At 47.3% G+C, this 27,674-nt stretch overlaps 1 protein-coding gene across 4 annotated transcripts in view; it reads left to right on the top strand.

The window, feature by feature from the left end:
- Nucleotides 1-27,444, top strand: part of ADA2 (adenosine deaminase 2) — a 38,424-nt gene extending 10,980 nt beyond the window's left edge. The window contains exons 2-9 of one of the 4 annotated variants that reach the window (XM_066234994.1): nucleotides 4,915-5,056; nucleotides 15,716-15,878; nucleotides 18,521-18,648; nucleotides 20,508-20,598; nucleotides 22,738-22,846; nucleotides 25,642-25,799; nucleotides 26,745-26,947; nucleotides 27,196-27,444. In XM_066234994.1, the coding sequence (XP_066091091.1) occupies nucleotides 15,864-15,878; nucleotides 18,521-18,648; nucleotides 20,508-20,598; nucleotides 22,738-22,846; nucleotides 25,642-25,799; nucleotides 26,745-26,947; nucleotides 27,196-27,295 (804 nt within the window). In that variant the 5' untranslated portion in view covers nucleotides 4,915-5,056; nucleotides 15,716-15,863 and the 3' untranslated portion in view covers nucleotides 27,296-27,444. Of the gene's footprint in view, nucleotides 1-4,914; nucleotides 5,057-8,371; nucleotides 8,496-15,715; nucleotides 15,879-18,520; nucleotides 18,649-20,507; nucleotides 20,599-22,737; nucleotides 22,847-25,641; nucleotides 25,800-26,744; nucleotides 26,948-27,195 lie in introns of those variants that run through there. The other 3 variants (XM_066234993.1, XM_066234991.1, XM_066234992.1) reach the window with 3 other exon arrangements.
- Nucleotides 27,445-27,674: the final 230 nt, after the last annotated feature.

Genomic DNA, 27,674 nt, shown 5'->3' with positions numbered 1-27,674 from the left:
TTATGTGCACACATTATATGTGATCATTAAACAGGGAGAGAGAATGAAGTTCCCATAGAAGATGTAGGATAAGAAGAAGAGTGGGCCAAACGACTCTGCAAAGAGCAAATAAGAACAGTTTACAAAGTGGACTGAAAAGGAGCAGCCACAGAGATAGAAGGGGACTAAGATATAGCTCTCCCAGACCAGTGGTGGGATTCAAATAATTTAACAACCAGTTCTCTGCCCTAATGGCTGTTCTAAGTATTAAAAAAACAATATACCGAAAAGTATTTTATTATTTCATGCATTTAATACTTACATAAAACAGAAAAACAGGTACATAAAACTAGACTATGTTATAAAAAGTTTTAAAATATTAATGAAAAATAGTAAATAATACCTGACAAAAAACAATAAAACTGTTATTTAAAATAGTTCCATATTGCTTCTTGATTGGCTTCCTCACTTGCAATTTTTTTCACCTATGGATGGAATGAATTACTGCAGGCGCTTAGAATATGCTGTTGTGCAAATGAGCATTAAAAAAGAGTAAGGGCCTGACCAGGCAGTGGCGCAGTAGATAGAGTGTCGGACTGGGATGCGAGGACTCCGAGGTTGAGCACGAGCTCATCAGATTTGAGCAAGGCTCACCAGTTTGAGCCCAAGGTCACTGGCTCGAGCAAGGGGTCACTTGGTTTGCTGTAGCGCCCCCTCCCCCATAAAGGCACAAATGAGAAGTCAATCAATGGACAACTAATGAACCGCAACGAAGAATTGATGTTTCTCATCTCTCTCCCTTCCTATCTGTCTGTCCCTATCTGTCCTTCTCTCTGACTCTCTCTGTCTCTGCCACACACAAAAAAATAATAATAAAATAAAAAAGCGTAAGGAATGTCAATTTGTGATTTCCACATTGGGCGGCTGCCCAGTGCCCACCTTAGAGAGAACCCTGATTACAAGCACCACTTTACCAACCAGTTTGCCAAACTCAACAAAAAATTAAGTATTGGTTCTGCTGAACTGATGCGAACTGGCTGAATCCCACCACTGCTGAGAGACCAAGGCGAAGGGGTCTTCACATGGTGGCAGGGTGAGGCCAAGAAAACTGTGGATTGGGAAGAGCCCTTTGGATCTGGAAATCAGAAGGTCACCTTTGAGCGGTATCAATAGCATGCCGAGAAGAGAAGCTCGATCCCAGGAGTGGAAAAATGAAACACATGATGAGTTGGAGCCAGATTTGGCCAACAAAAGGCCTTGTCTGTGATTTGAGAAGAAAGAGGGAGGTAGCTAGGGAGGAAACACAGGGTTAAGGAGGGTCCTTTTTTACTTTGCACACACATACAGAACAAACCTTGAGAGCTTAGAGGGAAGAAAGGGAGTAAGAGATGACGTGATGTTCCTTGGGACGAGTAGAGGTTACTCCAGCATGCAGGGAGCGAGAACCAGAGAACATTCCCCATACCTTGAGAAGAGGCAGGTGAGGGGCAGATATAGACATCGGGTGGATAGGAGCAGGGAGCTAAGGGAAGGAGGTCCTCCCTCGTATTTCTATAGCAAGCAAAGCAAGACAATCACTGAGATTGACGGACAGTGAGGGGCAGGTGGTGGTGGTTGTGTGAGAGAACCGTAGGGGAATGGACAGATTGCTGATCCCAGAAAGATAAACTGATTCCCTCAAGCTCTGAGGGCCAGCCTAGGGATGGATACAAGATCTCTAGTAGCCCATACTTGTGTATGATTCCCTTCTGTAGTAACCTTCCCACAGGAAAGAAAAGGAATAAAAAAATGGTGTGATCGATGGAGCCCAGGTTAGCAAGAACAAGTGGAAGAAGTGGGGTGAGGACCCGAGGCCATGACAAAGGTGTGGTAGGATCAGCGGGCAAGCACAGGGAGAGGCAGAGCAGATGGGGGTGGACAAGGGGGAGGGAAGGCACAAGGACCTGCAGCATGGCCACTAAGGGAGTTAGCACTCTGTAAAGAAAGGAGGTATTGAAGGAACTAGTAATCCTGAGTTCAGTTTATCAGATGTGAAGGTGCATAGGTGATAAGTTCCAAGGTTAGACCTCTGAAGTATGAGTTCAAAGGGGAGTGTGTCTGGGAGGCAGCATGCCCAGGAAGACCTAGGATGAAAGGGTCTAGTCCAGGCTGGCCAGCAGTTTTTGCCCCCAGGCCAGATTAGAAAGAAAACTTTTCACCGGCCAGACGAAATATTAAAATTATAAAATGTTAAATACAAAAATGATTCATTTAAGTAAACAAAATTTTATTATGTAATTTGTTTATGAATAAATGAGTGAAAAAATTTTAATATACAATATTGTTTTAATAAAAATATATTTTAATAAAAATATAATTACATACCATATAAATATCCAAACTGTATCACAATCAATTGAAACAATATTTAATTAATAGAATGAGCTTGAAGGGGTTATATCGCAAATAAAACAATTATTTCGTTTTCCAAACAGCCTGGGTACGTTTTCAGTTATCAACTGCAGCTATTGTCTATGCTGCAATGCCACTTGATTCAGCACACTTGACCACAAAAATAACGAATTGTTTGATCTTGGGCGTACACTGGCAAACTCCGCCTAAAAGAATGTGGGTTTCACATTCAGTCAAACAGTTCATATCAAGTACAGATGAGTACAAAAGTTGTAAATCTTTATAATGGAATTTTTTAAAAAAATAAAGAAGTATTGCGAATCCATTCGGCCAATTATTGGAAGTTAACCCTAGATTAGTCACACGCAGAATTCTTTTCCGCGTATCACTATCCTATTAAATATCTCGATTTCCAATAATCAAAGACGCTTCCGTTTCTGAGTAGTTGAGATTTAAAGTAGCAGAGAATATTAAAAATTTAATCACGGGGCCCTGGCCGGTTGGCTCAGCGGTAGAGCGTCGGCCTAGCATGCGGAGGACCCGGGTTCGATTCCCGGCCAGGGCACACAGGAGAAGCGCCCATTTGCTTCTCCACCCCTCCGCCGCGCTTTCCTCTCTGTCTCTCTCTTCCCCTCCCGCAGCCAAGGCTCCATTGGAGTAAAGATGGCCCAGGCGCTGGGCATGGCTCTGTGGCCTCTGCCTCAGGCGCTAGAGTGGCTCTGGTCGCAACATGGCGACGCCCAGGATGGGCAGAGCATCGCCCCCTGGTGGGCAGAGCTTCGCCCCTGGTGGGCGTGCCGGCTGGATCCCGGTCGGGCGCATGCGGGAGTCTGTCTGACTGTCTCTCCCTGTTTCCAGCTTCAGAAAAATGAAAAAAAAAAAAAAATTTTTATCACAGACCACATAAACTCAGTACGCAGCCTCGATCCATATGTTGGCCAATGCCTGCTCTAGGACCAAAAAGGAACCAGGCTCAAGGTGGGTCTGCTCAGCATGGTCTGGGGGCTGGAATGTGTGGACTCTTCATGTCTTGCAGGAAAGATTTCACAACAGAAGTCTAGGTGGTTCTGAGAGTATGTTTATATAAGGTGGGGACAGGGAGACAAAGGAAGGGCTTAAGATAGAAGAGGTAAGATCTTAGCAACAGGAGTGAGTCTAGGCGGAGCTGCATTGGTCTGTTAGAAAGCAAGTCATAGAGGTGGAAGAAGTGAGCCAGCTGGGCTGTAGGGACTCAGAAAACAAATTACAGAGGCAAAAGAAGGGCCCTTGGCCTGTCCCATGGGGGTGCAAGGGATGGAGTGTTGACCTGGAACACTGAGGTTGCCAGTTCGAGGCCTTGGGCTTGCCCAGTCAGGGCACATATGACAGGCAATCAATGAACAGCTAAAGTGGAGCAACAATGAGTCAGTGCTTCTTATCCACCCCTCCTCTCTTCTCTCCATAAAAGCAATAAAAATAAAATCTTTAAAAAAAGAAATTCAAAAAAAGAAAAAAGAAAAGAAAAAAATTCAATCCCTGGTCAGGGCTCACACAGGAGGCAGCCAAAGAATGCATGACTGAGTGGAACAACAAATGAACGCTTCCCTTCCCCTTCTCCTCTATCTCCCTTTCTCTCTCTGTCTCTCTAAAAAGCAATAAAAATTAAGCTCTGAAAAAAAAAAAAAGGGCCCTTGGAGATAGGCTCATGGTCTTAGCCCAGGATGAGCTGCTGCCTGCCGCTCCCCAGCTGCAGTCCTACAGGAACTTTCAGAGCTTAGGGGAGAGAAAGCGAAGGTGCACATCTGAGGAAGGAAGTGGGAAGAAGCATGAGGTGTGCTCAAGTGAGAGTGCACCCTGGGTTCTTTGTCTTAAGGGTTTTTATCTGTTTTCTAAATGTGGGAATTTTAGGGGAGGTCTTGAATATTCATCAGTTTTTCAGATGTGTCATTTGATATGCTGATGAATCAAAATGAGTGTATAGACAAGTCAGAGTCATTCTCTGGTCAGTTTCACCTTCAAGAAATACCAGCTAAGAGGGATCAGGACCCAGGCAGATATGCCTCAGGCACCATCTGGAATGTGTAAATCATTTGCTTTTAAGTTTCCTTGGTTGGGAAAGATAAGACGTTGCAATTTATTATCTGGCTCAGCGGGCTGTTCAGCTATCTGTCTTGGTTTCCCTATTCCAGTTGCCAAGGGATTTTCCTAGCTTCTTACTATCTTGCCTCAAGGATGAGAAGAGGACTTGGGGTTCAGGAGAAGGGACCCCCACTCAAATACGCTGAGAAAATAAGGCCCTCGGAACACTGTAAGAAAAGGTTAAAGATTACATTGTTGGTTTGATTTTAAGGAAGGGAGTTTGAGGGAGTTTGGAGAAAGAAATTGGAAAGGATTAGGAAGAGTCCAGAAGAAGAGAGCACTATCCTAAATATATATATATATATATATATATATATATATATATATATATATATATATTTTTTTTTTTTTTTTTTTTTTTAAGGCCCTGGTGACTTCAATGCAATATATATATTTAAATATATATATTTTAAAATCCTACTTTAGGGTCTTACATTTGGGCCAGAAGCAGAGGATGCTGGGGATTTCCAGAACCATGAGATGGATGGGCCTCGGATGTATAGACTTGAGCTAGTGGAAGCTCACACCTCCCTGGAGGAGGGAGGCGTCTTTTAGGAGAGCAGCCTAGGTAAGTAAGTGCTACTAGATGGTACTTTTGGTCAGTCTATGGCAAAGAACTTTACTGAGGACTTTTCTTAGGGGTGGAAATTGAGGTTTTTTGACGGTGGGCTGGATTTCTACCCACCCCCTTTATTTTTAGCAAGAGAAAGAGAGAGACAAGTACAGATAGGCAAGAAGGGAGAGACATGAGAAGCATCAACTCATAGTTGTAGCACCTTAGTTGTTCATTGATTGCTTTCTCATAAGTGCCTTGACCAAGGGGCTCCAGTCAAGCTAGTGACCCCTTGCTCAAGCCAGTAACCTTGGGCTTTAAGCCAGCAACCTTTGGGCTCAAGCCAGTGACCATGGGGTCATGTCTATGATCCCACACTCAAGCAGACAACCGTGCACTTATGCTGGTGAGCCTGCGCTCAAGCCGGCAACCTTGGAGTTTTAAACCTGGGTCCTCAGCATTCCAGGCCGATGCTGTATCCACTGTGTCAATGCCTGGTCAGCAAGATTTCTGAATTTTCTATTCAGTAGGTTCAGTTGGGGAAAGTGACCTTTGGGTAGAGTTCTCTACATTGTATCCAAAGTAGTCTGCTTATTCATTCAAATATTTGAGAATGCCAATGCCATCGTGACTGACCTTCAAGTTTGTAGTAGGACCCATAAGACAGTTTTGTTACCATATCCCTCAGTCTTTACAGGCTCAGAAATTTTATTGTTTATACACCCAGAAGTGATATGGCTCCAGAGAACTGACACACATTGGCCAATTCCTAAAGCCAGATGGATAAATAAGAAAGTTCAAATGCCTTTTTTCAGAGAAAACTATCAATCAAGCCAAACACTTATGCTTCCTGATTGGAGAAATTCTTATCTTTGAAGGCAAATTTTAACCTTTACTTAAGCCAGAGGGTGTTGATGAGCCAGAATCTTCATAAGCCCTGTCAGTGAGCTCTGAGAATCTAACCAAGTCCACAGCAGTTCATAACCTTTGAAAAGTCTGATGAAAGATATCACCCTTTCCCCAGGAGGACAAAAAAAAAAGGCTCAAACAAATTGACTATTAAAGACAGTGTTTTTACATGTATCCATACAAATCTATAAAACCTTTATGGAAACAGCAATATTTTTTCATTCTAAAAATAAAAAATTAAAATTTTGGTTAGGAATTTTTTTTTTTTTACAGAGACAGAGAGAGACAGACAGACAGACAGACAGGAACAAAGAGAGATGAGAAGCATCAATCATCAGTTTTTCGTGTTCATTGATTGCTTTCTCATATGTGCCTTGACCGTGGGCCTTCAGCAGACCGAGTAATCCCTTGCTCAAGCCAGTGACCTTGGGTCCAAGCTGGTGAGCTCTTGCTCAACTCAGATGAGCCCGCGCTCAAGCTGGCAACCTTGGGGTCTCGAACCTGGGTCCTCCGTATCCCAGTCCGAGGCTCTGTCCACTGCGCCACCGCCTGGTCAGGTTTTGGTTAGTATTTCTAAATTTTTCTACCCTCCCCAATTTGACTTAAAGGGTCAATAACCCTTTAAGGAAGAAATACACCAGTCCCAAGAACCCCGTAATTCCAGTTTGTGGATCAGGGCTCTTTTCTCTTCTGAAACAAAGCTTCCTCAACTCTCAACTCTCCCTTTCTCTGCATCCAGGACTGACCCACCTTTTCCCCTAGATACACTAATACCCTCCTCAAAGTTCGCCCCTGGCTGTCTGGTGAGGATGGTCCTAGTGCTATCTCCACCACGATGTGACCTGTCTGATAGTTGAGGTGACTACAGGTTGGTCCTATAGCTGAGCTCTTGGGCCGTGGGTGTGGGGCTCTCCTTTGCACCCCAGCAGAGCTTTTGTAAATTTTGTGAGCAGAATCAATAAGACCTCAGCACAAACGATCCTTTCAAAAGCAAAGAAGGAGTCTGGTCCACCTGTTGAGACAAGAATTTCTGAGGGAGATGAGCTTGACACTGGGCCTGGCCTGTGTAGGGTGTTAGAAACTGCATTTCCCAGAACAACTTGTTTCCCTGTTTCAACAACTTGTTGTCTGAAAAACCCTTCTCTCACCAAGCATAGGCTCCACCCCCTCTAAGCCCATCTTCCTCTCTGGCTTTGGCTTAAACCCTGCCTCATTCATTTGTTGCTCAATCCCCTTCACCACCTTCCAGGGACTATGTGAGCCCACATCTCCCCATATTTTGTCTCCTGTCATGACAGGTGACCAACTTTTTTATAATGAAAAGAAGGGCAAAAATAAATTGAAGAAAACAATATCGTAAATAAAAGAAACATTTTATTCATTGCAACAATAAAACACTATAATATGATAAATGTATAATAAAAACATTTGTAATATTTTATATTGTAATTATGCTTACATGCCTATTAATTTTTTATAATAATTGTAAGAAAAAGTACTCTTTTTTTTTTTTTTGTATTTTTCTGAAGTTGGAAACGAGGAGGCAGTCAGACAGACTCCCGCATGCGCCCGACCAGGATCCACCCGGCACGCCCACCAGGGGGCGATGCTCTGCCCCTCTGGGGCGTTGCTCTGTTGTAACCATTGCCATTCTAGCACCTGAGGCAGAGGCCACAGAGCCATCCTCAGTGCCCGGGCCAACTTTGCTCCAGTGGAGCCTTGTCTGTGGGAAGGGAAGAGAGAGACAGAGAGGAAGGAGGGGGGGGGGATGGAGAAGCAGATGGGCGCTTCTCCTGTGTGCCCTGGCTGGGAATCGAACCCAGGACTCCTGCACGCCAGGCCGACGCTTTACCACTGAGCCAACCGGCCAGGGCCAAAAGTACTCATTTAGATACTGATCCTTGATGAATCGTCATGTCAAATACAAATATATCACATCACATGCAATGGATCAACTCGGCATTGATCAAATACGGACATTTACAGATTAGTCTTCCAATATCAAAAAGGAGGACACTTTTCGAGAGAGTACGTAACTTACAAAAGAAGGACTGTCCTCCTACAGGAGGATGACTGGTCACCTTAGTAATGTGTATTTCCAATACCAGCATGGGCTGCCTTGTGTGGTAACGTAGGAGCTCTGGTTTCCTGACTAGATGGCGAGCGGTTTCAGGCCCCCAGCAGAGCTGACCTTGCAGGTTGTCTGCAGGCAACACCAGGAGTGATAATCTTGCCTGCTGCGGGGGATCCTTGAACCTGGGCATACATGTGACTAGTTTGGACCCTGACCTCCCAGGATTCTAATTCTGTGCTCTTGGGTAGGGCAGGGAAGCTGCAAAGTTCATTAACCCCTCCACCCTCTTCCCGGTGATTTCAATGCAGACTGTCTGACCCAGACCACACTTGAGAAAGGAACTCCTTCAACTTGATCTTTCAAAGCTCTTTGCCTATGTTGTCTTGTTTGAGCCTCACTGCAACCCTGCATCTTACTGAAATGGAAACTGAGGCTGGGAAAGGCCAAAGAACTTGGCCAAGGTCACATGTGGTAAGCAAGGACCAGATGGATGCTTTCTGAACACTGCTTCCCAAAGGTGCTCCCTGAGGGGCCACCCAGCTTGGTGTGGTCCTTCCACAGGAGTAGGAGAGCTCCCAGATGTGTGGGCTGCTGCTTCCCTAGCAGAGCAGGCCCAGGGGAGTTGCTTCTTGTCAGGCAAATCTGGGCAGCTTTCTCAGGTTGGGGAGTGGGGGCAGGGGACCCTCAACCCTGGACGGAGCCTGAAGCTCCCTAGGGAGTGAAGGGCAGCAGAGGGAGGGAGAAAATTGTGGAGAGAGGGTTTGGGTCTGGGTTTGTTCCTAGGCTGTTGACTTTCATCTTGAGCCTGGAGGAGAAGTGTTTGGGAGAAGCTGCTGGGAAACTGGATAAGAGGGACCGAGAACAGCGGGAGCCGGGTTTCCTGTCCAACCCTCCCCTTTTTCTGCAGCTGACCCCGCCAAATGAGGAGACTAAGGCCCTAGGGCATTCACCCTGGGGACCCTGCCCAGCTCCTCCCCTCTCCCCACTCGGACCACTGCCCACCATCCCCCAGCCAGCCGTCCTAGGAGGTGGAGGGCTGCTGGGATTTGGGATTCTGGTAGAGGCTGAGGGGGATGGGACTTGACCGTCTGTTCTGGTCTGACCCTGGAACAAAGGCCTCTTGCAATAAAGAGTCTCTGCCTTAATGCCCCCCTTAGCCAGTGTAGGGGGAGCCATCAACACATTAACAACTAAAAACAGTCTGCTCTGGAATTCTTTTGCTGAGCCGCACTACCTCCTCCTCTTGCTTGTGGGGCTAATTCAGGGCCTGGGATGATGTTGATGGACTATCCTGGCTGTTCAGCCTTCTATTGTGTTACTAATGCTCAATAACAAAGGCTACTTGCCTTTAGCAACAGTTGCTAGGCGGGTCTTATCTCCTGGGCTCCAGCCCCTTCCCCCACGGCCAGAATCGGAGGCCGGGACTGAGTCAAGAGTGGAGCTCTTGTCACCCAATAAGATTATCAACAGGAGATGGCCCTGCTGGCACTTATGGATTTGGGGGATCTTGGGAAGAGACAGGTCTGTGTCAAAGAGAATTGACGTTGGTTGTTCCAGACTTTTTCTGGCGGCTGTCACTTGTGAAACAAACAGTGCTCCCACTCCCTCACTTCCCTATCTGTCCTGGATTCTTAGCAGACCCTTCATCAAAAATTCTACCTGGCTTTTTGCGGATGTGACCACTGTTTCATGTGACTGATGTTACCTCTGCAAGAATACTGACATTAGCAATTATTTTAACATGCTCTCATTGTGCTGTTTACCTGTCAAATTGACAATAATTGTAGGTCTTAAATTTAGCTGTCCATTATACATTAGAATAAATAACCTGGGGGAATTGAAAAACAGGTTCCAGCCCAGAGATTCCCCTGCTGATTCTTTTTTTTTTTTTTTTCTTTCCATTTTCCTGAAGCTGGAAACAGGGAGAGACAGTCAGACAGACTCCCGCATGCGCCCGACCGGGATCCACCCGGTACGCCCACCAGGGGCCACGCTCTGCCCACCAGGGGGCGATGCTCTGCCCATCCTGGGCGTCGCCATATTGCGACCAGAGCCACTCTAGCGCCTGAGGCAGAGGCCACAGAGCCATCCCCAGCGCCCGGGCCATCTTTTGCTCCAATGGAGCCTTGGCTGTGGGAGGGGAAGAGAGAGACAGAGAGGAAAGCGCGGCGGAGGGGTGGAGAAGCAAATGGGCGCTTCTCCTGTGTGCCCTGGCCGGGAATCGAACCCGGGTCCTCCGCACGCTAGGCCGACGCTCTACCGCTGAGCCAACCGGCCAGGGCCATCCCCTGCTGATTCTAATGTGCAGCCACAGCTGAGACTCTGAGATCCCCTGATGCCAAAGTAGAAAGAGGAAGGCAGGGGCCACTCTTATGACCAGAGACACTCAGGGTCAGTGAGATTCTAAAATTCATCAGATCTCCAGCTTTAACTATGCAGTAAGACTGAGTTTCTTAACCCTTTTAAGCCTTACAATTCTCATCTGTAAAATTAGAGATCCACATAAGAGTGTAGTTTTGAGGATTCAGTGAGATAGGCTACAAAGCTCTCGGCATATACCTGGCACATAATAAAAGGTCAATTAATGCTTTGTTGAACAAATCATTTCCTAGTATTGAAAGCTATTTGTGTTGAGAATTAGAAATTCTGAGTACTAGTTTCTGGTCTTGTGGAGACTACCTGTGTTACCCCGAGCAACTCTATGCTCTGAAATTCCTTCTCGGCCTTGGCCAGTTGGCTCAGTGGTAGAGCGTCAGCCTGGCGTGCGGAAGTCCTGGGTTCGATTCTCGGCCAGGGCACACAGGAGAAGCGCCCATCTGCTTCTCCATCCCTCCCCCTCTCCTTCCTCTCTGTCTCTCTCTTCCCCTCCCGCAGCCGCAGCAGAGGCTCCATTGGAGCAAAGATGGCCCGGGCGCTGGGGATGGCTACATGGACTCTGTCTCAGGCGCTAGAGTGGCTCTGATCACAACAGAGCGACGCCCCAGATGGGCAGAGCATCGCCCCCTAGTGGGCGTGCCGGGTGGATCCCGGTCGGGCGCATATGGGAGTCTGTCTGACTGCCTCCCAGTTTCCAGCTTCAGAAAAATACAGAAAAAAAAAAATTTCCTTCTCAGTTCCTTCCCGCTTCAACGGCCTACAATTCCACGATATCATAGCGAGTGAAACTTTGTCATCTTATATCGGTTTATGAAAGGAGTTCATAGTTTGGTTAATCTCCCCAAAAACATACAGTTCCTCAATTAAACTACAGTTAAGAATGGAGATCATGCTTGACCAGGCAGTGGTGCAGTAGATTGAGTGTCAGACTGGGATGTGAAGGACCCAGGTTTGAAGCCCCAAGGTTGCTGGCTTGAGCACAAGCTCACCAGCTTGAGCACGGGGTCACTGGCTTGAGTCATGGGATCATAGACATGACCCCATGGTTGCTGGCTTGATAAAGGGGTCACCCGCTCTGCTGTAGCCTCCCCCACCCTCCTCCACGTCAAGGAACATATGAGAAAGCAATCAAGAACAACTAAGGAGCCGCAACAAAGAATTGATGTTTCTCATCTCTCTCCCTCCTGTCTGTCTGTCCCTCTCTGTCTCTCTCTCTCTTTGTCATGTTATAAAGTACCGCACCCCAGATTCTGAAAGGCACTGTACCTCATTTCATCGAATCCATGTAGAGATACCCAGTCCAGATAAATTTTGAAGAGTTTTATTAGAGGAGGAGATTTATTAAATATGCCAGCCGCATATGGCTGACACATGACATCTGCAGGACCAAATTGTGCAGTGACAAAAATATTTCAGGGGCTGCTTATATACTTTGATCACACATGGGCAAGGGAGAGCATGACTTCACGGTACAAGCTGGCAACATTTGTTTAGGGGATACACAGAAACATTAAGACTCTCAAGGTAACACAATCAAAGACATTTACAAATCTTTCAGGGTTCATCTTCCTTCATTAGCCTAGAGGTGTTTTACTCTCAAGATTCCAGGAAGGGGGAGGAACTACAGTCAATGCAAGGTGGTATGTAAATTCCATCTCCTATTGAAAGAGAAGAAGTTTCTTGTTAATCTTTATTTTAGATTTAAAACTGAAAACCCATTGTTCTTGCAAGCCAGAAACTTCTACATTCTTCTCCCTCCCCTCCCTAAAGGAGGGACGGAACAGGAAAGCCTGAGAGGAAAGCCTGAGAGGAAAGCCTGACCTCTCCTCCCAGAATATTAATACCAATTTTCAGCTTTTGGTACCTTACAACAGTCACACACACACAAAAAGAATGGAGATTACTTAAACTGAGTCCAATGTGTTTTTTAACTAAAAAGGGTTTGTTACATAGAGGAAGCAGCTTTTGTGTCATTTACTCTTAGATGAATGACTGACACCACCTACCTGAACTGTACTTAGAGATTGTTAAATTCTTAAATATTAACTCGTCTTTCTAGGACAGCTGCAGATTTTGAGTCGTTTTTCCTATATCTGGTGATATAGATTGGTAAGAATAATAATACAACTGTGTGGACGCTACCTTAAGTGTTTGTCATTCAGTTGGGGTATCTGGGCAGGTGACTCAGTAATGACAAAGTCAAGGCTGGGGCAGAATTCTGTCCTTCCCTTCTGCAGATCTGGTGGAAATCCAAGATGACTGCAAGTAACAATTCTGGGTTCAGTTAATTCAATGGTTCTCAAATTGTTACATTAGAAAAATTTGAGGATTCCAAAGAGCTTTGGTTTATGTGGAGTGTATCTACTTTATCCTGTGTAAAGCCAGTAGCCATGGCCACCATCACAGCCACCCAGCCCATGCAGGTTCGCATTGTATTCGGACAGTCGGTAAGGAAACAACGAAGCCACGAACTGGTGGGCCATCATCTTTAATCCTAGCTTGCACCTGATGGGCAAATAAAAACACACACTGGGCTCCAAAACCCACTCATTCAGTGCTCACAAAGCTACCTACTTATCTGAGTTTCCTAGAATCAAAGGTTTCTAGCTCACTAGCCTCATTCTCCTTTGTTCCCCATCTCCTTCTCTCTGTACAAACTCTGCACTGGCTTCTCCTTTAGCACTCCACCATCTTGACTGCCTCTCTCCTCTCCTCCACATGGCCTTTCTCTGCTCTCTGCTCTAATGATAATCTCAGGAACCGAGAGAGCAAGCTCCCGGTCTGCCCCACTTTATAGTATAGAAATCAAAACCTTTAATCCAATATACAAACAAGGAAGTCTCTGATACAAAGTCACTTATCTGAGGCATAATGGGATTCCTCATAAGAGTGTACCACCCTACATCAAAAAGGGTGGGAAAGGCTTTGTCTAAAAACTAAACCTTAGGCTATATGAATTCTTCCTGCTTACAACCTGTCCCCCACACCCAATGCAAAGTATAAGTGAGCAAACATATATTTCATATTTACAAACTTATTTGACCAACATCCTGTATAATATAGCCTGATTTAGGAAATACAACAGAGAACCCAGTAGATGGAGCATTGATCTGGGACACTGAGGTTCCAGATTTGAAACCCCGAGGTTGCTGGTTTGAGCACAGGCTCACCAGCTTGAGCACAGGTCGCCAGCTTAAGCATGTGATTATAGACTTGATCCCATGGTCAATGGCTTGATCCCAAAGGTTACTGGCTTGAAGCCCATGGTTACTGGCTTGAGCCCAATGTTGCTGGCTTGAGCAGGGGTCATTGGCTCGGCTGGAGACACCCCTTTTCTTTAAGGCACATATGAGAAGCAATCAATGAACAACTAAGGTGCCACAACTACAAGTTGATGCTTCTCTTCTGTTTCTCTCTCTTCTTCTTCTTCTTCTTCTTTTCTCTCTCTCTCTCGTGCTCACTAAAAAATTTAAAAAAAGGAAAAAATATAACAGAAATTTTCAAAATACAAGACTCCACAAACATACAACATTGTCATGCACGATGCCACGTCTGGGAAACTCTGAACACTCACGAGACAATGAGAGCGAAAAAGACAAATAATGTCTTAAAATTTTAGGAAGAGGCTGGCCAAAAAAGTCTAGGGGAACCCATAGGTGTTCCCCAACTATACTTTGACAACCTCTGGGATACAGCATACTGTACAAGGTTTTTTTTTTTAAGATGTTTATTTTATTGGTTTCAGAGAAGGGAAGGGAGAAAGTGAGAGAGAGACAGGAATATCAATTCGTTCCTGTATGTACCCTGACCAGGGATCGAACCCACAACCTTTGTCTATTGGGATGACACTCTAATTAACTGAGTTATCCAGCCAGGGCAGCATAGTGGTTCTTGTAACATCAAAGATTTGAAGATTCTAACAGAGTGCCTGGAAGTCTGTTGAAATCTTGATCAGTGACAGGAAAAGCTCTCTTTTTAAAAATTCTCAGTAAAGTAGGAGAGAAAAAAGTAACTTTTTCTTTATTTTCTTGGGTTGTGTTCTTGGGGGCTGCCAAGTAAATCAACAAAAGCCACATCAACAGGAAAAAAAAATATAGACTTTATTTGCTGTTTATTTTTACATGCATGGAGGCCTTCACAGAAAAGAGGCGGAGCCCTGGCTGGTTGGCTCAGCGGTAGAACATTGGCCAAGCATGTTTAAGTCCTGGTTCAATCCCCGGTCAGGGCACACAGGAGAAGCACCCATCTGCTTCTCCACCCCTCCCCCTCTCCTTCCTCTCTGTCTCTCTCTTCCCCTCCCGCAGCCAAGGCTCCATTGGAGCAAAATTGGCCTGGGTGCTGAGGATGGCTCCATGCCTCCCCCCCCCATCTCAGGTGCTAGAATGGCTCTGATTGTAGTGGAGCAATGTCCCAGAGGGGCCGACCATCGCCCCCTGGTGGTCATGCCGGTTGGATCCCGTCAGACACATGCGGGAGTCTGTCTGCCCCCTCCCCACTCCTCATGTCGAAAAATTTAAAAAAAGAGATATGGAGTCCCCAAGAAGTGGGTGGATCAGGTGCTCACACACTATTTTAATAAATGAAAGATATTAAAGTGAAGAGATAAAGAAAAAGGGGCTTGGGTTTCAAGAAGCTGTATGTTGTGGGAAGGTAAACATATAGGGGAAAGTAATGGAAGATAAGGCTATTTTAGCCATTCTGTTTTGTGCAGACTCACCTCCGTGCAGAACCCCTATCTCAGTCTTTTTTCTTTCTTTCTTTTTTCCTTTTTTTTTGTATTTCTCTGAAGTTGGAAACAGGGAGGCAGTCAGACTCCCGCATGCGTCCGACCGGGATCCACCTGGCATGCCCACCAGGGGGCGGTGCTCTGCCCATCTGGGGCATTGCTCTGCCGCAATCAGAGCCATTCTAGCACCTGAGGCAGAGGCCACAGAGCCATCCTCAGCGCCCGGGCCAACTTTGCTCCAATGGAGCCTCCCTGTGGGAAGGGAAGAGAGAGACAGAGAGGAAGAGAGGGGGAGGGGTGGAGAAGCAGATGGGCGCTTCTCCTGTGTGCCCTGGCTGGGAATCGAACCCGGGACTCCCGCATGCCAGGCCGACACTCTACCACTGAGCCAACGGCCAGGGCCCCCTATCTCAGTCTTAAGCTTGTTTTCCTTCTGGTACCGGGAGGGGCGGGGACACTGCCACACACAGACATTTATGTCCTGCGTTTAGGCCAATAAGAAGAGGGCAGAGAGTTCTGTCTGCCTTTGCTACTCCTTCATTGCCTACAGCTCACAAAATATTCCTTTTGTAAATGTGATATATTTTAGGATGGCATGAGAACATACTGGGATAATCATACCCATCCCCTTCAGTAAACCGTAAGAATAACGGGCACGACCAGATCCTGAGTGAACACTACTTAAGGTTCTCCCCTCTGCAAAGTCCTGGCCGCCTTAACAGCCAGGAAGCGTGACCATGCTCACTTTGAAGGTAAGCAGTCAGGGAGTGGCCAGCCCAGTAGGCTGCGATGGCCTTGGAGAGGAGTGCATGGAATGCCAGGTTTCACTGGGCAGCTGCAGAGGAAACCAAAGAGCAAAGGGCCAAGGGGCCAAGAGAAGGGGCTGGAAACAGCTGCCTGCTCACCCCACTTCCCCAACCCAAGCAGCAGAGCAGAACCCTCCAGAGACGAAAGGGCAAAAGGCCTGGGGAGACTAACCAGGGACAGAGGGCAGCACCTGCAGTGGTGCAGTCAGGAAGGAAGTGAGTGGTCCCCTTGCCTAGAGAGTGGGGTATGAGGCCAGAGAGTGGTGTGACATGAGAGGTGCACACCCAGCTCCTGCAACTCGGAGAGACAGAGCTGACTCCAGGGGGGAGGCAGGGCTTCTCCTTCAGGGTGATGAGATGCCTTCTGGCTCCTGTTCTAGCTCTGTCTCTTCTCCCTGAAGCCTCATCCACTCTGGTTCTGTGTGGAGCTACTGTTCCCCCAACAAGCAGCCCTGAGCCACAGACCACCTGGGACCAGCCGGTTTGCTTGCAGGGCAACCTCCCCGTTTCCTGTTTATCAAGCCCTACCAGCCTCTCACAGATCAGCTCCAATGCCATTTCCCCCAGGAAATCTTTGATCATATCCAGTTACAGAAACCCCTTCTTCTTCTGAGATCTCCTATACCTTTAACACTTAATTCTTACTGCTTTGTATTAGAAAATTGGGGAGAGTCTGTCTCTTCATTAGATTGAAAACTTCTTGAGGCCAGGCATCCGGTCTTATTAGCATTTGTCTCCCTGTCCTAAGGCCTAGCCAGAGGCCGATTTAACGGAGGGTGCACCAGGCGCACGCCCTGTGCCCCAACTTTACACTTTTTTCTAATGTAAGGGGCCCAATATTTTTTTCTGCACCTGGGGTTGGGGCCTCAACCGACCTTAATCCTCCTCTGGGCGTAGCCCAATTCCTACCATGTCTGTGGGTGCATGTTGGGTAAACAAATTTTTTTTTTTTTTGGTTTGCTTGCTTGTATGGGGCAACCTGGTATATGCACAGTCTATGGAAGGCTATGTTGCTTGCACTCAGGCGGCAGATTGCAAATTGCGGATTGCCTTCCTGCTTGGGAGACCATTGTTTGCTACTGTTTGCTGAAGAAGGGGTTTTTTCCCCAGCCTGCATTGGCTGGACAGTGCAGAGAGAGCACAGAGAGAGTGCTAAGGGAGCCCTGCTGAGGCTTGTGGGGGCCTGTGAGTCCAGGTGAGTCCGGGGAATGGAGAATGAGTTGGGGCTTTAGGAGCCCTGAGTGAGAGGGAAGCGGTCTTCCCTGCCTGTTTGCTTGTTCTCTGCTACAAGACTTTATTAAAGGGAATGGCCCACCATGTCCTGGCCCTACTGTTCCTTTACTGTCTGCCCAAATCCTTTGGAAACCTGCATGGCCATGGTGGTGGCCACCGGTCTTACAGTGCATAATTTATGTCTGTGGGAATAAAGGGACTCCTGTGCATTATTTCTTCACATCCTCCCTCACCCTATAATCTCTGCAGAAACCTCTGCATCTCGTCCTGACCTAGGACTGCCAATGCACGTCACCAGTCTGAGCGAGGTGAGACCTGGCCCAGGGACACGAGATACTGAGGGAACTGCCCTAGGAGCCCCAGCCCCACCCCCAGTACCTCAAACTGCAGCACGGAGGGGCGCAGCCTGCTGAGTGGGCACTGGAGAGGGGGCTCTTTCACGCCCCTTCCACATCATGCTTCCCTGCTGCACTTTCTTTCCTGTGTTCCTGTCTGCTGTCTGTCCCTGGCTCTTCTTCTTTTATTAACTGGGTTGTTTGCATTTTTGTTTTTTTAACGAGAGAGAGAGAGAGAGAGGGACAGACAGAAACAGACAGAAAGGGAGAGAGACGAGAAGCATCAATTCTTCATTGCGGCACCTTAGTTGTTCATTGATTGATTTCTCATATATGCCTTGACCCCGGGGGACTACAGCAGGGCAAGTGACCCCGTGCTCAAGCCAGTGACCTTGGGCACAAGCTAGCGACCTTTGGTCTCAAGTCAGTGACCATGGGGTCATGTCTATGGTCCGACACTCAAGCCAGTGACCCTGCACTCAAGCTGGTGAACCCACGTTTAAGCCAGCGACCTCGATATTTCAAACCTGGGTCCTCCACGTCCCAGGCCAGTGTTCTATCTACTGTGCCTCCACCTGGTCAGGTTGTTCCTGGCTCTTCTAATCATGTTACTCTTAGTGTCCTTAGTGGCTATGGCCACCTCCAGGTGTGCTCCACCTGGGGACGGGACAGAAGAGCTGAAGAGGGTCCGTGGACCATCCCTTTCTTGTGTCCTCTCCAAAGTTGATCTATTTTTCATTCATTACATAACTACTTGCTGAAAACCTACTGTGTGCCAGGCACTGATCTGGGTGTCGGGAACCTAGCAGCTGATAGACAGGTAGATATCTCAGCCTTGTGGCACCAAACAGCCTCGTCCCAGGTGGGACTGCCTAGGCCTCTAATCAATGTCAGTGGCCATCAGAGACATTAAACAAACATTGCAAAGTTGACCTGGTTTTAGAGATTGTTGGTGGTGAAAGTGATATTTTGTTCTGCTCATCTCTGGTGTCTGGTTGGGACCCTGCTTCTTCCCACAAGGTGTATGAACTGAACGGGATGACCCATACCCAGGAGTGGTCAGTGAGGACCTACAAAGAAGTGGCTTGTATGTTTGCAAAAAAGCATCCTGGGTTTATTGGACTCAAAATCATTTATTCGGATAACAGGTGAGAGAAAACATGGCCAAAATTGCGAGAGTGGGAGAATAGGGTGTGGGCAGAGTCCCTATGCTGGGAAGGGAGAGGGGAGAAGGAAGGAGGGTGAGGAGGGAGGGTGGAGCCAGAGACCCTCCATGTGTGTATACTAGTGTGTGCAAAGATCTATTGCTGAAACCCCTGCTAGTTCAAGTCTTTGCAATCATATCAAAATGAAGAATGGGCTCAGTTTTCTGGGTAATTTTAGGTTGGGATCCCAGACCTGCCAGTTGTGGGTTTAACATTTTTGTCTGGGTGTTCGGATAATTGGCCCTTTTTTGGTAACAGATATAGGGAGAGAGACAGAAAGAGGGACAGAAAAGAACAGTCAGGAAGGGAGAGAGATGAAAAGCATTAATTCTTTGTTGCGGCATCTTAGTTGTTCATTGATTGTTTTCTCATATGTGCCTTGACCATAGGGGGGGTGCCAGCAGAGCAGGTGACCCCTTTCTCAAGCCAGTGACCTTTGGGCTTAAGCCAGCAACCATGGGGTCATGTCTATAATCCCACACTCAAGCCAGCGACCTTGGGGTTTCAAACCTGGATCCTCTGTGTCGCAGTCTGATGCTCTGTCCACTGCGCAACTGCCTGGTCAGGCTGGCCCATTTTTGTTTTAATTTGCTACTGGGGTTCTGCCTAAAGTCAGCTCTGCTAGTGAGTAGCTGTGTGTGAGGCCTTGATTGGTGACCAGGCTGTGACTAACAGCTGCCTCAGCATCTCTGTATGGAGACCCTGCTGCCTTAGATGTGTGTGTGTGTGTGGGGGGGGGGGGTCTTGGTGGAGAGAGACTTGCTCTTTCCCTGAGCAGTGCAGAAAGCTTCAGAACTTTAATTTTCTTTTTGCCAAAGTGAGAGCTCTCTCTGCCTTGTCAAAGAGCAGTCAGTCTACGGCCTGTTGCCTGCCTAGGACTGGAGACACAGGGCAGAGCCAAGTGAGGCAGGGCAGGGATCTGGAGGGCAGTAAGGCTTCCCAGGAGCCCTCTCCTTGCCGGGTCCCCTGGATCCATCCCCTCCTTGTCAGGGCCTGGGTCCCTCAGGAGCTGAGGACTGCACCTATGTGCTGGTCAGCCAGGATAGAGCTTGCAAGGTGTGCCCACTGGTTTTGCTCAGAAGGGGGCCAGCAGAGGGCAGGTGGCAGGACGGGGCTGCACAGAGGGAGTGGGCAGGTGGGGGGAGCACTTGGGCCCCCAGAACTGAGCACCGGGACAAGTGAGCCCACCGCCAGGCAGAGGCCTTTCTTTCATCCTGGTTGTGCCAGGCCTTTTCTTGTGATGTTCCCATCCTTACGCTGAACTTGAAGGGAGACAGGGGCAGAGGAAAGTGAGAGCTTGGTTAAATGGTTCCTGGTGTGGCCAGACCTGGCTGACTGAGTTAGAGGAAGAGGACGTGCTGTTGCCAGGTCCCACTGACCCCTCAGGGACTTGGGTGGCTGTTACATTTCACAGGTATTCCCTGAACAGACAGCTGGCTTCTGCACTGTGCCCACTTCCAGAACCTACCCTCTTAAGGATTCAGGATCCAAATGTAAACTTGTTTCATTGGTCCCCTTACCTCACTGGCTTTTTGGACACTGGCGGTCCCTCTGTGGTCAGTCAGGGTCTTCGACAGGATGGATTTGGTAGAAATATGTCTTCGCTGTAGCCACTTAAAGGGATCACAATAGCCCAGCTGGGGTGGGTCGTGGGGGCAGTGGCACTGAGGTTTGGGAAACGGTTGCCACATAGCCTGGACTGGACAAGACTAGGCCAGCAGCAGGCACCGGGGGAGCCACTGGGTGCATGATCTTAAACGCCAAGTCGTGCTGCCTCTCATGTTTCTCTCTGTTTCTCACAGATTAAAAAACGTGTCCCTCATCACGAAATCCATCCGAACAGCTATGAAGCTCCAAACCAGGTTCCCCGGGACCGTGGCAGGGTTCGACCTGGTAACTGTCTCTTTGTGAAGGGCTGGGCAGTGCCTGCTGAAGAGGTTCAGGGCATCCCGGGGCCCTCTCTATGGGCCTGCATGGGAGGAGAGTCACAGTCCCCAGAGAAGGGTGAGCAGGAAGGCCAGACGCCTGAGAAGTCCCAGACTAAGGAAGGAATTCTAGGAGTTGGGCAGCAATGCCAGATGATAGGCTGTTCCGATTTCTCTACCTCCCGCTCTGCCCTTGCCCACTCTGTTCACCCGTCCACTCTGCAGACCTCTCGGTGGTGTCGAACAGCAAAGAGGCTGCATGGTCTGAAGCTGTGCATCAGTCTGCAGGTGGTGTCACCCCCACCACGTCAGAGCCATGCCCTGTGCTGGCGGTCAGGCTGCACACCCCCCTCGGTGACTTGTCAACCTCATTCAGGAAGCTAAACAAAGCTGGAAGGACGGGCTAAAGAGCAGTCTGGCACCTCTTACAGATTCTGTAAATTTTACTGGAGACAAGTGCTTGCTTTCAGACCAACCAGAGCCCAAAGGAATACAGTTCAAGGAACTGGTGTTGTTGGGTTTTTTTTGGACTGAGGGTGTCCTCCTGGGATCCCTGTGGATGACTCAGAGGCTTTGTTGTCTGGAAAAGGGGCAGAAGCCCCTCCCACCACAGCTTCACCACCGTGTGCAGCGCCTGAGCAGGGGAGCGTCCAGAGCTCGAGAGAGGAGCTTCTGGAAGAGTCTGCACAAGGACTGTGACCGACAAGTCTTCGTGGGAAACTGGGGCTGCAGGAGGGATAGCTAGTTGTTCAAGGGTTCCACCTGCAAGCTCCATTTTTTTTTCTTTTCTTTTCTTTTCTTTTTCTTTCTTTCTTTCTTTTCTTTTCTTTTTTTTTTTAGAGAGAGAAAAACAGGGACAAACAGGAAGGGTGAGAGATGAGAAGCACCTTGGTTGTTCATTGATTGTTTTCTCATATGTGCCTTGTGTGTGGGGGGGGGCTACAGCCAAGTCAGTGACCCCTTGCTCAAGCTAGCAACCTTGGGCTCAGACCAGCGACCTTGGGCTCAAGGAAGCGACCTTTGGGCTCAAGCCAGTGACTATGGGGTTATGTCTATGATCTCACACTCAAGCTGGCGACCTGAGTTTCGTACCTGAGTCCTCAGCATCCCAGGTCAATGCTCTGTCCACTGAGCCACCGCCTAGTCAGGCACAAGCTTCATTTCTTTCTTTTTTTAAAATTATTTTTATTTATTTATTCATTTTAGAGATGGGAGAGAGAGAGAAAGAGAGAGAGAGAGAGAGAGAGAGAGAGAGAAGGGGGGGAGGAGAAGGAAGCATCAACTCCCATATGTGCCTTGACTGGGCAAGCCCAGGGTTTTGAACCAGTGACCTCAGCATTTCCAGGTCGATGCTTGATCCACTGCGCCACCACAGGTCAGGCCAAGCTCCATTTCTTTTAAGCTTACTCTCTATTCTACTACATTGACTACCCATATTTGTTATAAAAATGATTCATTGATCCTTACCACCCTCAATCCCACCACCACCCTGTCAGATTAAAACTGGCGTTCTGAAGGAGGTACCGTTTTTACCCTAAGGCAACTCTTACCCCCAGCACCCAGCAATGAAACCCCAGGACGTATTTGACTCAGTGTAAAGCATGGTGTTGGAATATCTGCGACTCAGAGGGCCCTGCCAGGAAACTGACCCCCAGGGACCCACCAGGGACGTTCAGAGTTGCCTCCGGAGTCTGGTCTGGGCTCTGCCTCTCTCACTTAGTCTCTCACGCTGTTGTTCTCTCCTTGTCTCTGTCTCTTTCACGGTCTTGTTCTCTGTCTCTTGCTCTCTCTGTAACTGTTTCTTTCCCTATAAGGAGCTTGGGGCTAAAGCATGGGGGGTTGTGAGGTGGTATGAGGAGACAAGATAGGGAAGGCTGGGTGGCTACAAGGTATAGCCTCCAACTAAGGGGAAATTATTTGGGGACAAGAATGCACTCTCTTTTCTGTCTTAATTCTGCTACTTGTCATTCTGAAAAGGCTGGGTGACTAAGCCTTCATCAGTGGTGGCAGGGTGTGAAAAAGGGTGTCCCCAGGCTGTCGGGGCACGTCAGCACAGAGAGGCAGGGGTCCAACTGGCAGGTCCCATCCCTTCCTCTCTGTCCTGCAGGTGGGGCGTGAGGACACAGGCTACTCCCTGGCCTACTACAGGGAGGCTTTGATGATTCCAGCCTCACAAGGCTTTAAGCTGCCTTACTTTTTTCATGCCGGAGAGACAGGTGAGCCATGTGGAAATCATTAGGGGAGAGAGGAGGTGATGGATGGGAGGGCTTCTTATTGTCACGCAAGGGTGCCGCCAGAATACTGGGGCAGCTTAATCACCATCGACAATCGTTGTACAGCACTTGTCCTTTTCATGTGCATTATCTCATTTCTTCCTGACAGTAGGACTCAGTCCTTGGAGAGGAGGAGAAACAGTGCTAATAACAGTATCAGGATCTTTACCTATATCATTTCAGATTCTCACTCTGGTCCTGCTAGAAGGTGCTTGTATCCTTATTTTTATAGATAAAGAGCTCAAGTTTCCAAGCGTAGTATAACTGACCCAAAGGTAAGAGGCAGAGTCTGGATTTGAGCCCTTTATGATGATTTACATTTTATAATGAGTGATTTGTGCCTGAAAGGTTCGTGCACCTTTCCAAAGTCACACCCTGTCCGTGACCTGAAAAGGACTAGAACCAGGTCTGCCCTGGCATCTGTCCACACTCATCAGTGCTGAAGAGGAGGTCCTGCATTGTCCAAATGGCCTGACTGCTATTGCTTCTGAAATGCTATAGGCTCAGCATGTCCTCCCCCCCCCCCCAAAGCTCAGTTTGAGAGCTTGCTCATTTCTCAGCCCCACCATATCCCAGTTCTTAGAATGTGTAAATAAAAGGAGTTCTAGATCATGGCTGCAATTTTGGATCAAAATGAAGATGGGGGGGAGGGGACTAGACCAGGAAGAAAGATTGCTGCTGATCTACACTGGCATCCTTGAGCATTGCAGGCCCCTGCCACCCTCAGAGAACCAGAGATAAGTTTCACCACCAGGTTTAAACCTTGGTTTATCTCACCCTCTCTCAGATCAAGGGTCTGAGTGCATTTATCTCTTTTCCTTGACATTTCAAGTCAATTTTGACCAAAGCTAATTTAAGAGATTTAAAGAACTATTTGTTGGGTAAGGGGTAGAGGGATTAGGCCTGAAGAGCTGTGGTCTAGTTGGGAAAATCACAACTGTATGAAATCCTTTCAACAGTATGAAACATTGTAACACAGGATCCAACCAAATTCTAAGATGCATGGTTCTCAGAGATTTAGCCAGGAGTTGGTATTTCATATCCAAGAGTGATGTTCTTTCTTTTTAAAAGAAGAGATATTTAAAAAGGAAGTGCTAGATAGGAAGCCACTGAAAATCTATCTAAAAGCAGATGCTCTAATCAGCAATGAGAACTTTTTTGTTTTGCTTATTCTATTCTTTTTTTTTTTTTTTACAGAGACAGAGAGAGAGTCAGAGAGAGGGATAGACAGGGACAGACAGACAGGAACCGGAGAGATGAGAAGCATCAAACATTAGTTTTTCGTTGCTACACCTTAGTTGTTAATTGATTGCTTTCTCATATGTGCCTTGACCGTGGGCCTTCAGCAGACTGAGTAACCCCTTGCTCAAGCCAGCAACCTTGGGTCCAAGCTGGTGAGCTTTGCTCAAACCAGATGAACCCGCGCTCAAGCTGGTGACCTCGGGGTCTCGAACCTGGGTCCCCCGCATCCCAGTCCAACACTGGCCAGGCGCTTATTCTATTCTTAACAGAAGAGTGTCATTTTTATATTTTACATGTGTATCAGCTAAGATGATTTCAGCTGTCTGGAATGTAATATATCCAATAGGTTTTACAATAAGCTCATCTATTATCCCACATAATAAACAACAGCTGCTATCCTCATTCAGTCTGGATTTCACCTTATTTAGTTGTGGGATACTGAAGTCATATCTAGTCATGACCACACCCAATGAAACAAAAAACAAAATGTTTCCTTCAGGGTATCTTTTTTTTACTAAGGAAGTAGTGCCAGGAGCTCTTTATCAATAACTTCTGAGGCCAGCTGGGACTATCCTAGCTGCAAGGGAAGCTAGGAGAGTCAGGACCTGTCATTTCACCCTCTAAAGCGGGCCTGCCAGCCAGGAAGGGGAAGAGGGGAGGGCTGGTAAGTAGAGAGCCAATAGCATCTGCCATGGCTTTGTTCACACTGGCCATTGTGATCTTGCAGTTGATACTGTCCAAGAGTACTATTAAAAGATGTACAATAAAATAAGTGCATAGAAATAATTATATTGATAGAGTCTGCAACACATTACTGTTGAAGATTATACACATAAAATTCCCTGAAGATGGCTCTGGAAACAAACAAAAAATGGAGAAAAAAAAAAAAAAAAAGGACTGTGGAGTCAAATAGACCAAGGTTTGAAACTGAAAATCTTGTAACTGACTAGTTGAGTATCCTTGTTCAATTTACAAAGCTCATGTGGCCCTGGCCAGTTGGCTAGGTGGAGAGAATGTCAGTCCAGGGTGTAGAGATCCCGGGTTTGATCCCTGGTTAGAGCACACAGGAGAAGCTAACCATCTACTTCTCCTCCCCATCCTCTTTCCCTTCTTTCCCTCTTCCCCTCTCTCAGCCAGTGGTCCAGTTGGTTCGAGCATCAGCCTCAGGCACTGAAGATAGCTGTTGAGTTGAGCATTGGCCCTAGGCCAGGGTTGCTGGTGGATCCCTGTCACTGTGCATGTGAAAGTCTGTCTCTCTATATCCCCTCCTTTCATTTAAAATAAAATAAAATAAAGCTCATGCAAATTTCAATTCCACATCTGTTTTACACACACATACACACACACACACACATCAAACAAAAGCATGCCATAACTCTCTTGAACAATGTTATAAAGAAAATGTGTGCATGTATTTGTGTTAAAGTTCATTTATCTTTCTTCCTTTGTCTGTGTGTCAAGTCCATCCTAGTTGAAAACTCCCCCTTTATCCCCAGACTGGCAGGGTACTTCCATAGATCGAAACCTTCTGGATGCCCTAATACTGAACTCTACCAGGATTGGCCATGGATTTGCTTTGACCAAACACCCAGCAGTCTGGACTGATTCATGGAAGAAGGACATCCCCATAGAAGTCTGTCCAATCTCCAATCAGGTATGCATGATCCATGGGACCGCTCTGACACGATCTTCTCCCCAACCTCAATCTCTGCTCTGATTCCCTAACTTTTTCCTGTATAATCTCTCTCTCCTTAGCTCACTTGTTTTCTATATTCTTCTGCTCCTTCTCACTCCCATTTAGTAAAGTTATTTAGATATTGTCCTTTGCCTAAACCAGGGGTCCCCAAACTTTTTACACAGGGGGCCAGTTCACTGTCACTCAGACCATTGGAGGACTGGACTATAAAAAAAACTATGAACAAATCCCTATGCACACTACACATATCTTATTTTAAAGTAAAAAAAACAAAACGGGAACAAATACAATATTTAAAATAAAGAACAAGTAAATTTAAATCAACAAACTGACCAGTATTTCAATGGAGACTGTGCTCCTCTCACTGACCACCAATGAAAGAGATGCCCCTTCCGGAAGTGCAGTGGGGGCCGGATAAATGGCCTCGGGGGGCCGCATGCGGCCCGCGGGCCGTAGTTTGGGGACCCCTGGCCTAAACCATTCATAATAATGAGGTAACAGTAAGGGTCCCTAGTGGGGTGGAATGTAGGGCAAAGCTGGGACAAAGCCGAAGGGACGTTGGAGGAGACGGGCGCAACGGCTGGGACCACGGGTGCTGCTGCCGCATGGTTGCTCGGGTTCTTGTGAACCTGCCTGTCTTGCTCTATTCAGGAACGCTGCTCTGAGCAGGACCAAGAGATCAAATACTTGTGGTAGGGATGAAACTTGGAGAAAATTAGAAAGAGCATGAGGACTGGTTCTATTTCTTGTGTTAGGCTTTGCCCAGAAGCCATCCCAGTGTTCAGAACAGGGATGGGGTTAGACAGAAGGAAAGAAGCAGATTATGCCTCATGGTCTCACCTTCCCTGTGATGACTTTTCATGGATCAAAATTTGTCTTTCTACTTTGCCTTCCTCTGGGCAGGTTCTGAAACTGGTATCTGATTTGAGAACTCACCCTGCATCTGTTCTGATGGCTACTGGGCACCCCATGGTGATCAGCTCTGATGATCCAGCTGTCTTTGGTGCCAAAGGCTTGTCCTATGATTTCTATGAAGCTTTCATGGGCATTGGTGGGATGACGGCTGACCTGAGGACGCTCAAACAGCTGGCTATAAACTCTATTAAGTGAGTGGCCTGAGTACTTGTCATATTCCCCCACTCCCTCTTCCATCCCATGGCATGTGTTTGCCTTCCTTAGAGGTCTGGGGCAGAAGCCTGGAAGGTTTCTGTGCGTCTTCTCCAGATTGTCTCCATTTCATTATTGCCCTTGGACTGGGGAGAAACGTGTTCTGCGAGCAAACGAGAATGCCCCGTACTTCCTGTCCTGCTCTCCAACCCCTTTGCTGGGGCTGACCTGGGCACCTCTTCTGCAGGTATAGTGCCCTGTTCGACACTGAGAAGAAGGCTGCCATGGAGACCTGGGAGAAGAGCTGGAATAATTTCGTAGCTGATCTGGCCAAGAGGCCAAAGTGAGAAGAAAGCCATTCATCACTCATCCCTATGCTTCCCTCCACAAGCTGTCTCCACTTTCTCTCAATTAGTCTTGAGTCCACTCAAGTGTAGCCTCTACCTCCATTTCTTTATTAAAAACAAAACAAAACAAATAAACAAACATGACCTTGTGAAGATTATCAATGGCCTCCATCTTGCTCAATGTCTCGGAAACACTTGATCAATTGACTGAACTCATCTTTCTGAACTATTTTTCTCTCTCCACCTCAGGGACATCTCTCTCTTGATTTTCTCCTACCTCTGGCCACTGTGCCCAGGCCCCTGTCCAGACGCTGCTCTCTACCTGATGTCTGTGCTGGGTTTTCTCAGCACTTGCTCCTTCTTCTCTTCCGTCCTTGCC

The sequence above is a fragment of the Saccopteryx bilineata genome, chromosome 6, assembly GCF_036850765.1.
Source record: "Saccopteryx bilineata isolate mSacBil1 chromosome 6, mSacBil1_pri_phased_curated, whole genome shotgun sequence".
Classification (NCBI taxonomy): domain Eukaryota; kingdom Metazoa; phylum Chordata; class Mammalia; order Chiroptera; family Emballonuridae; genus Saccopteryx; species Saccopteryx bilineata.
This window is presented reverse-complemented; position numbering and strand designations above follow the sequence as displayed.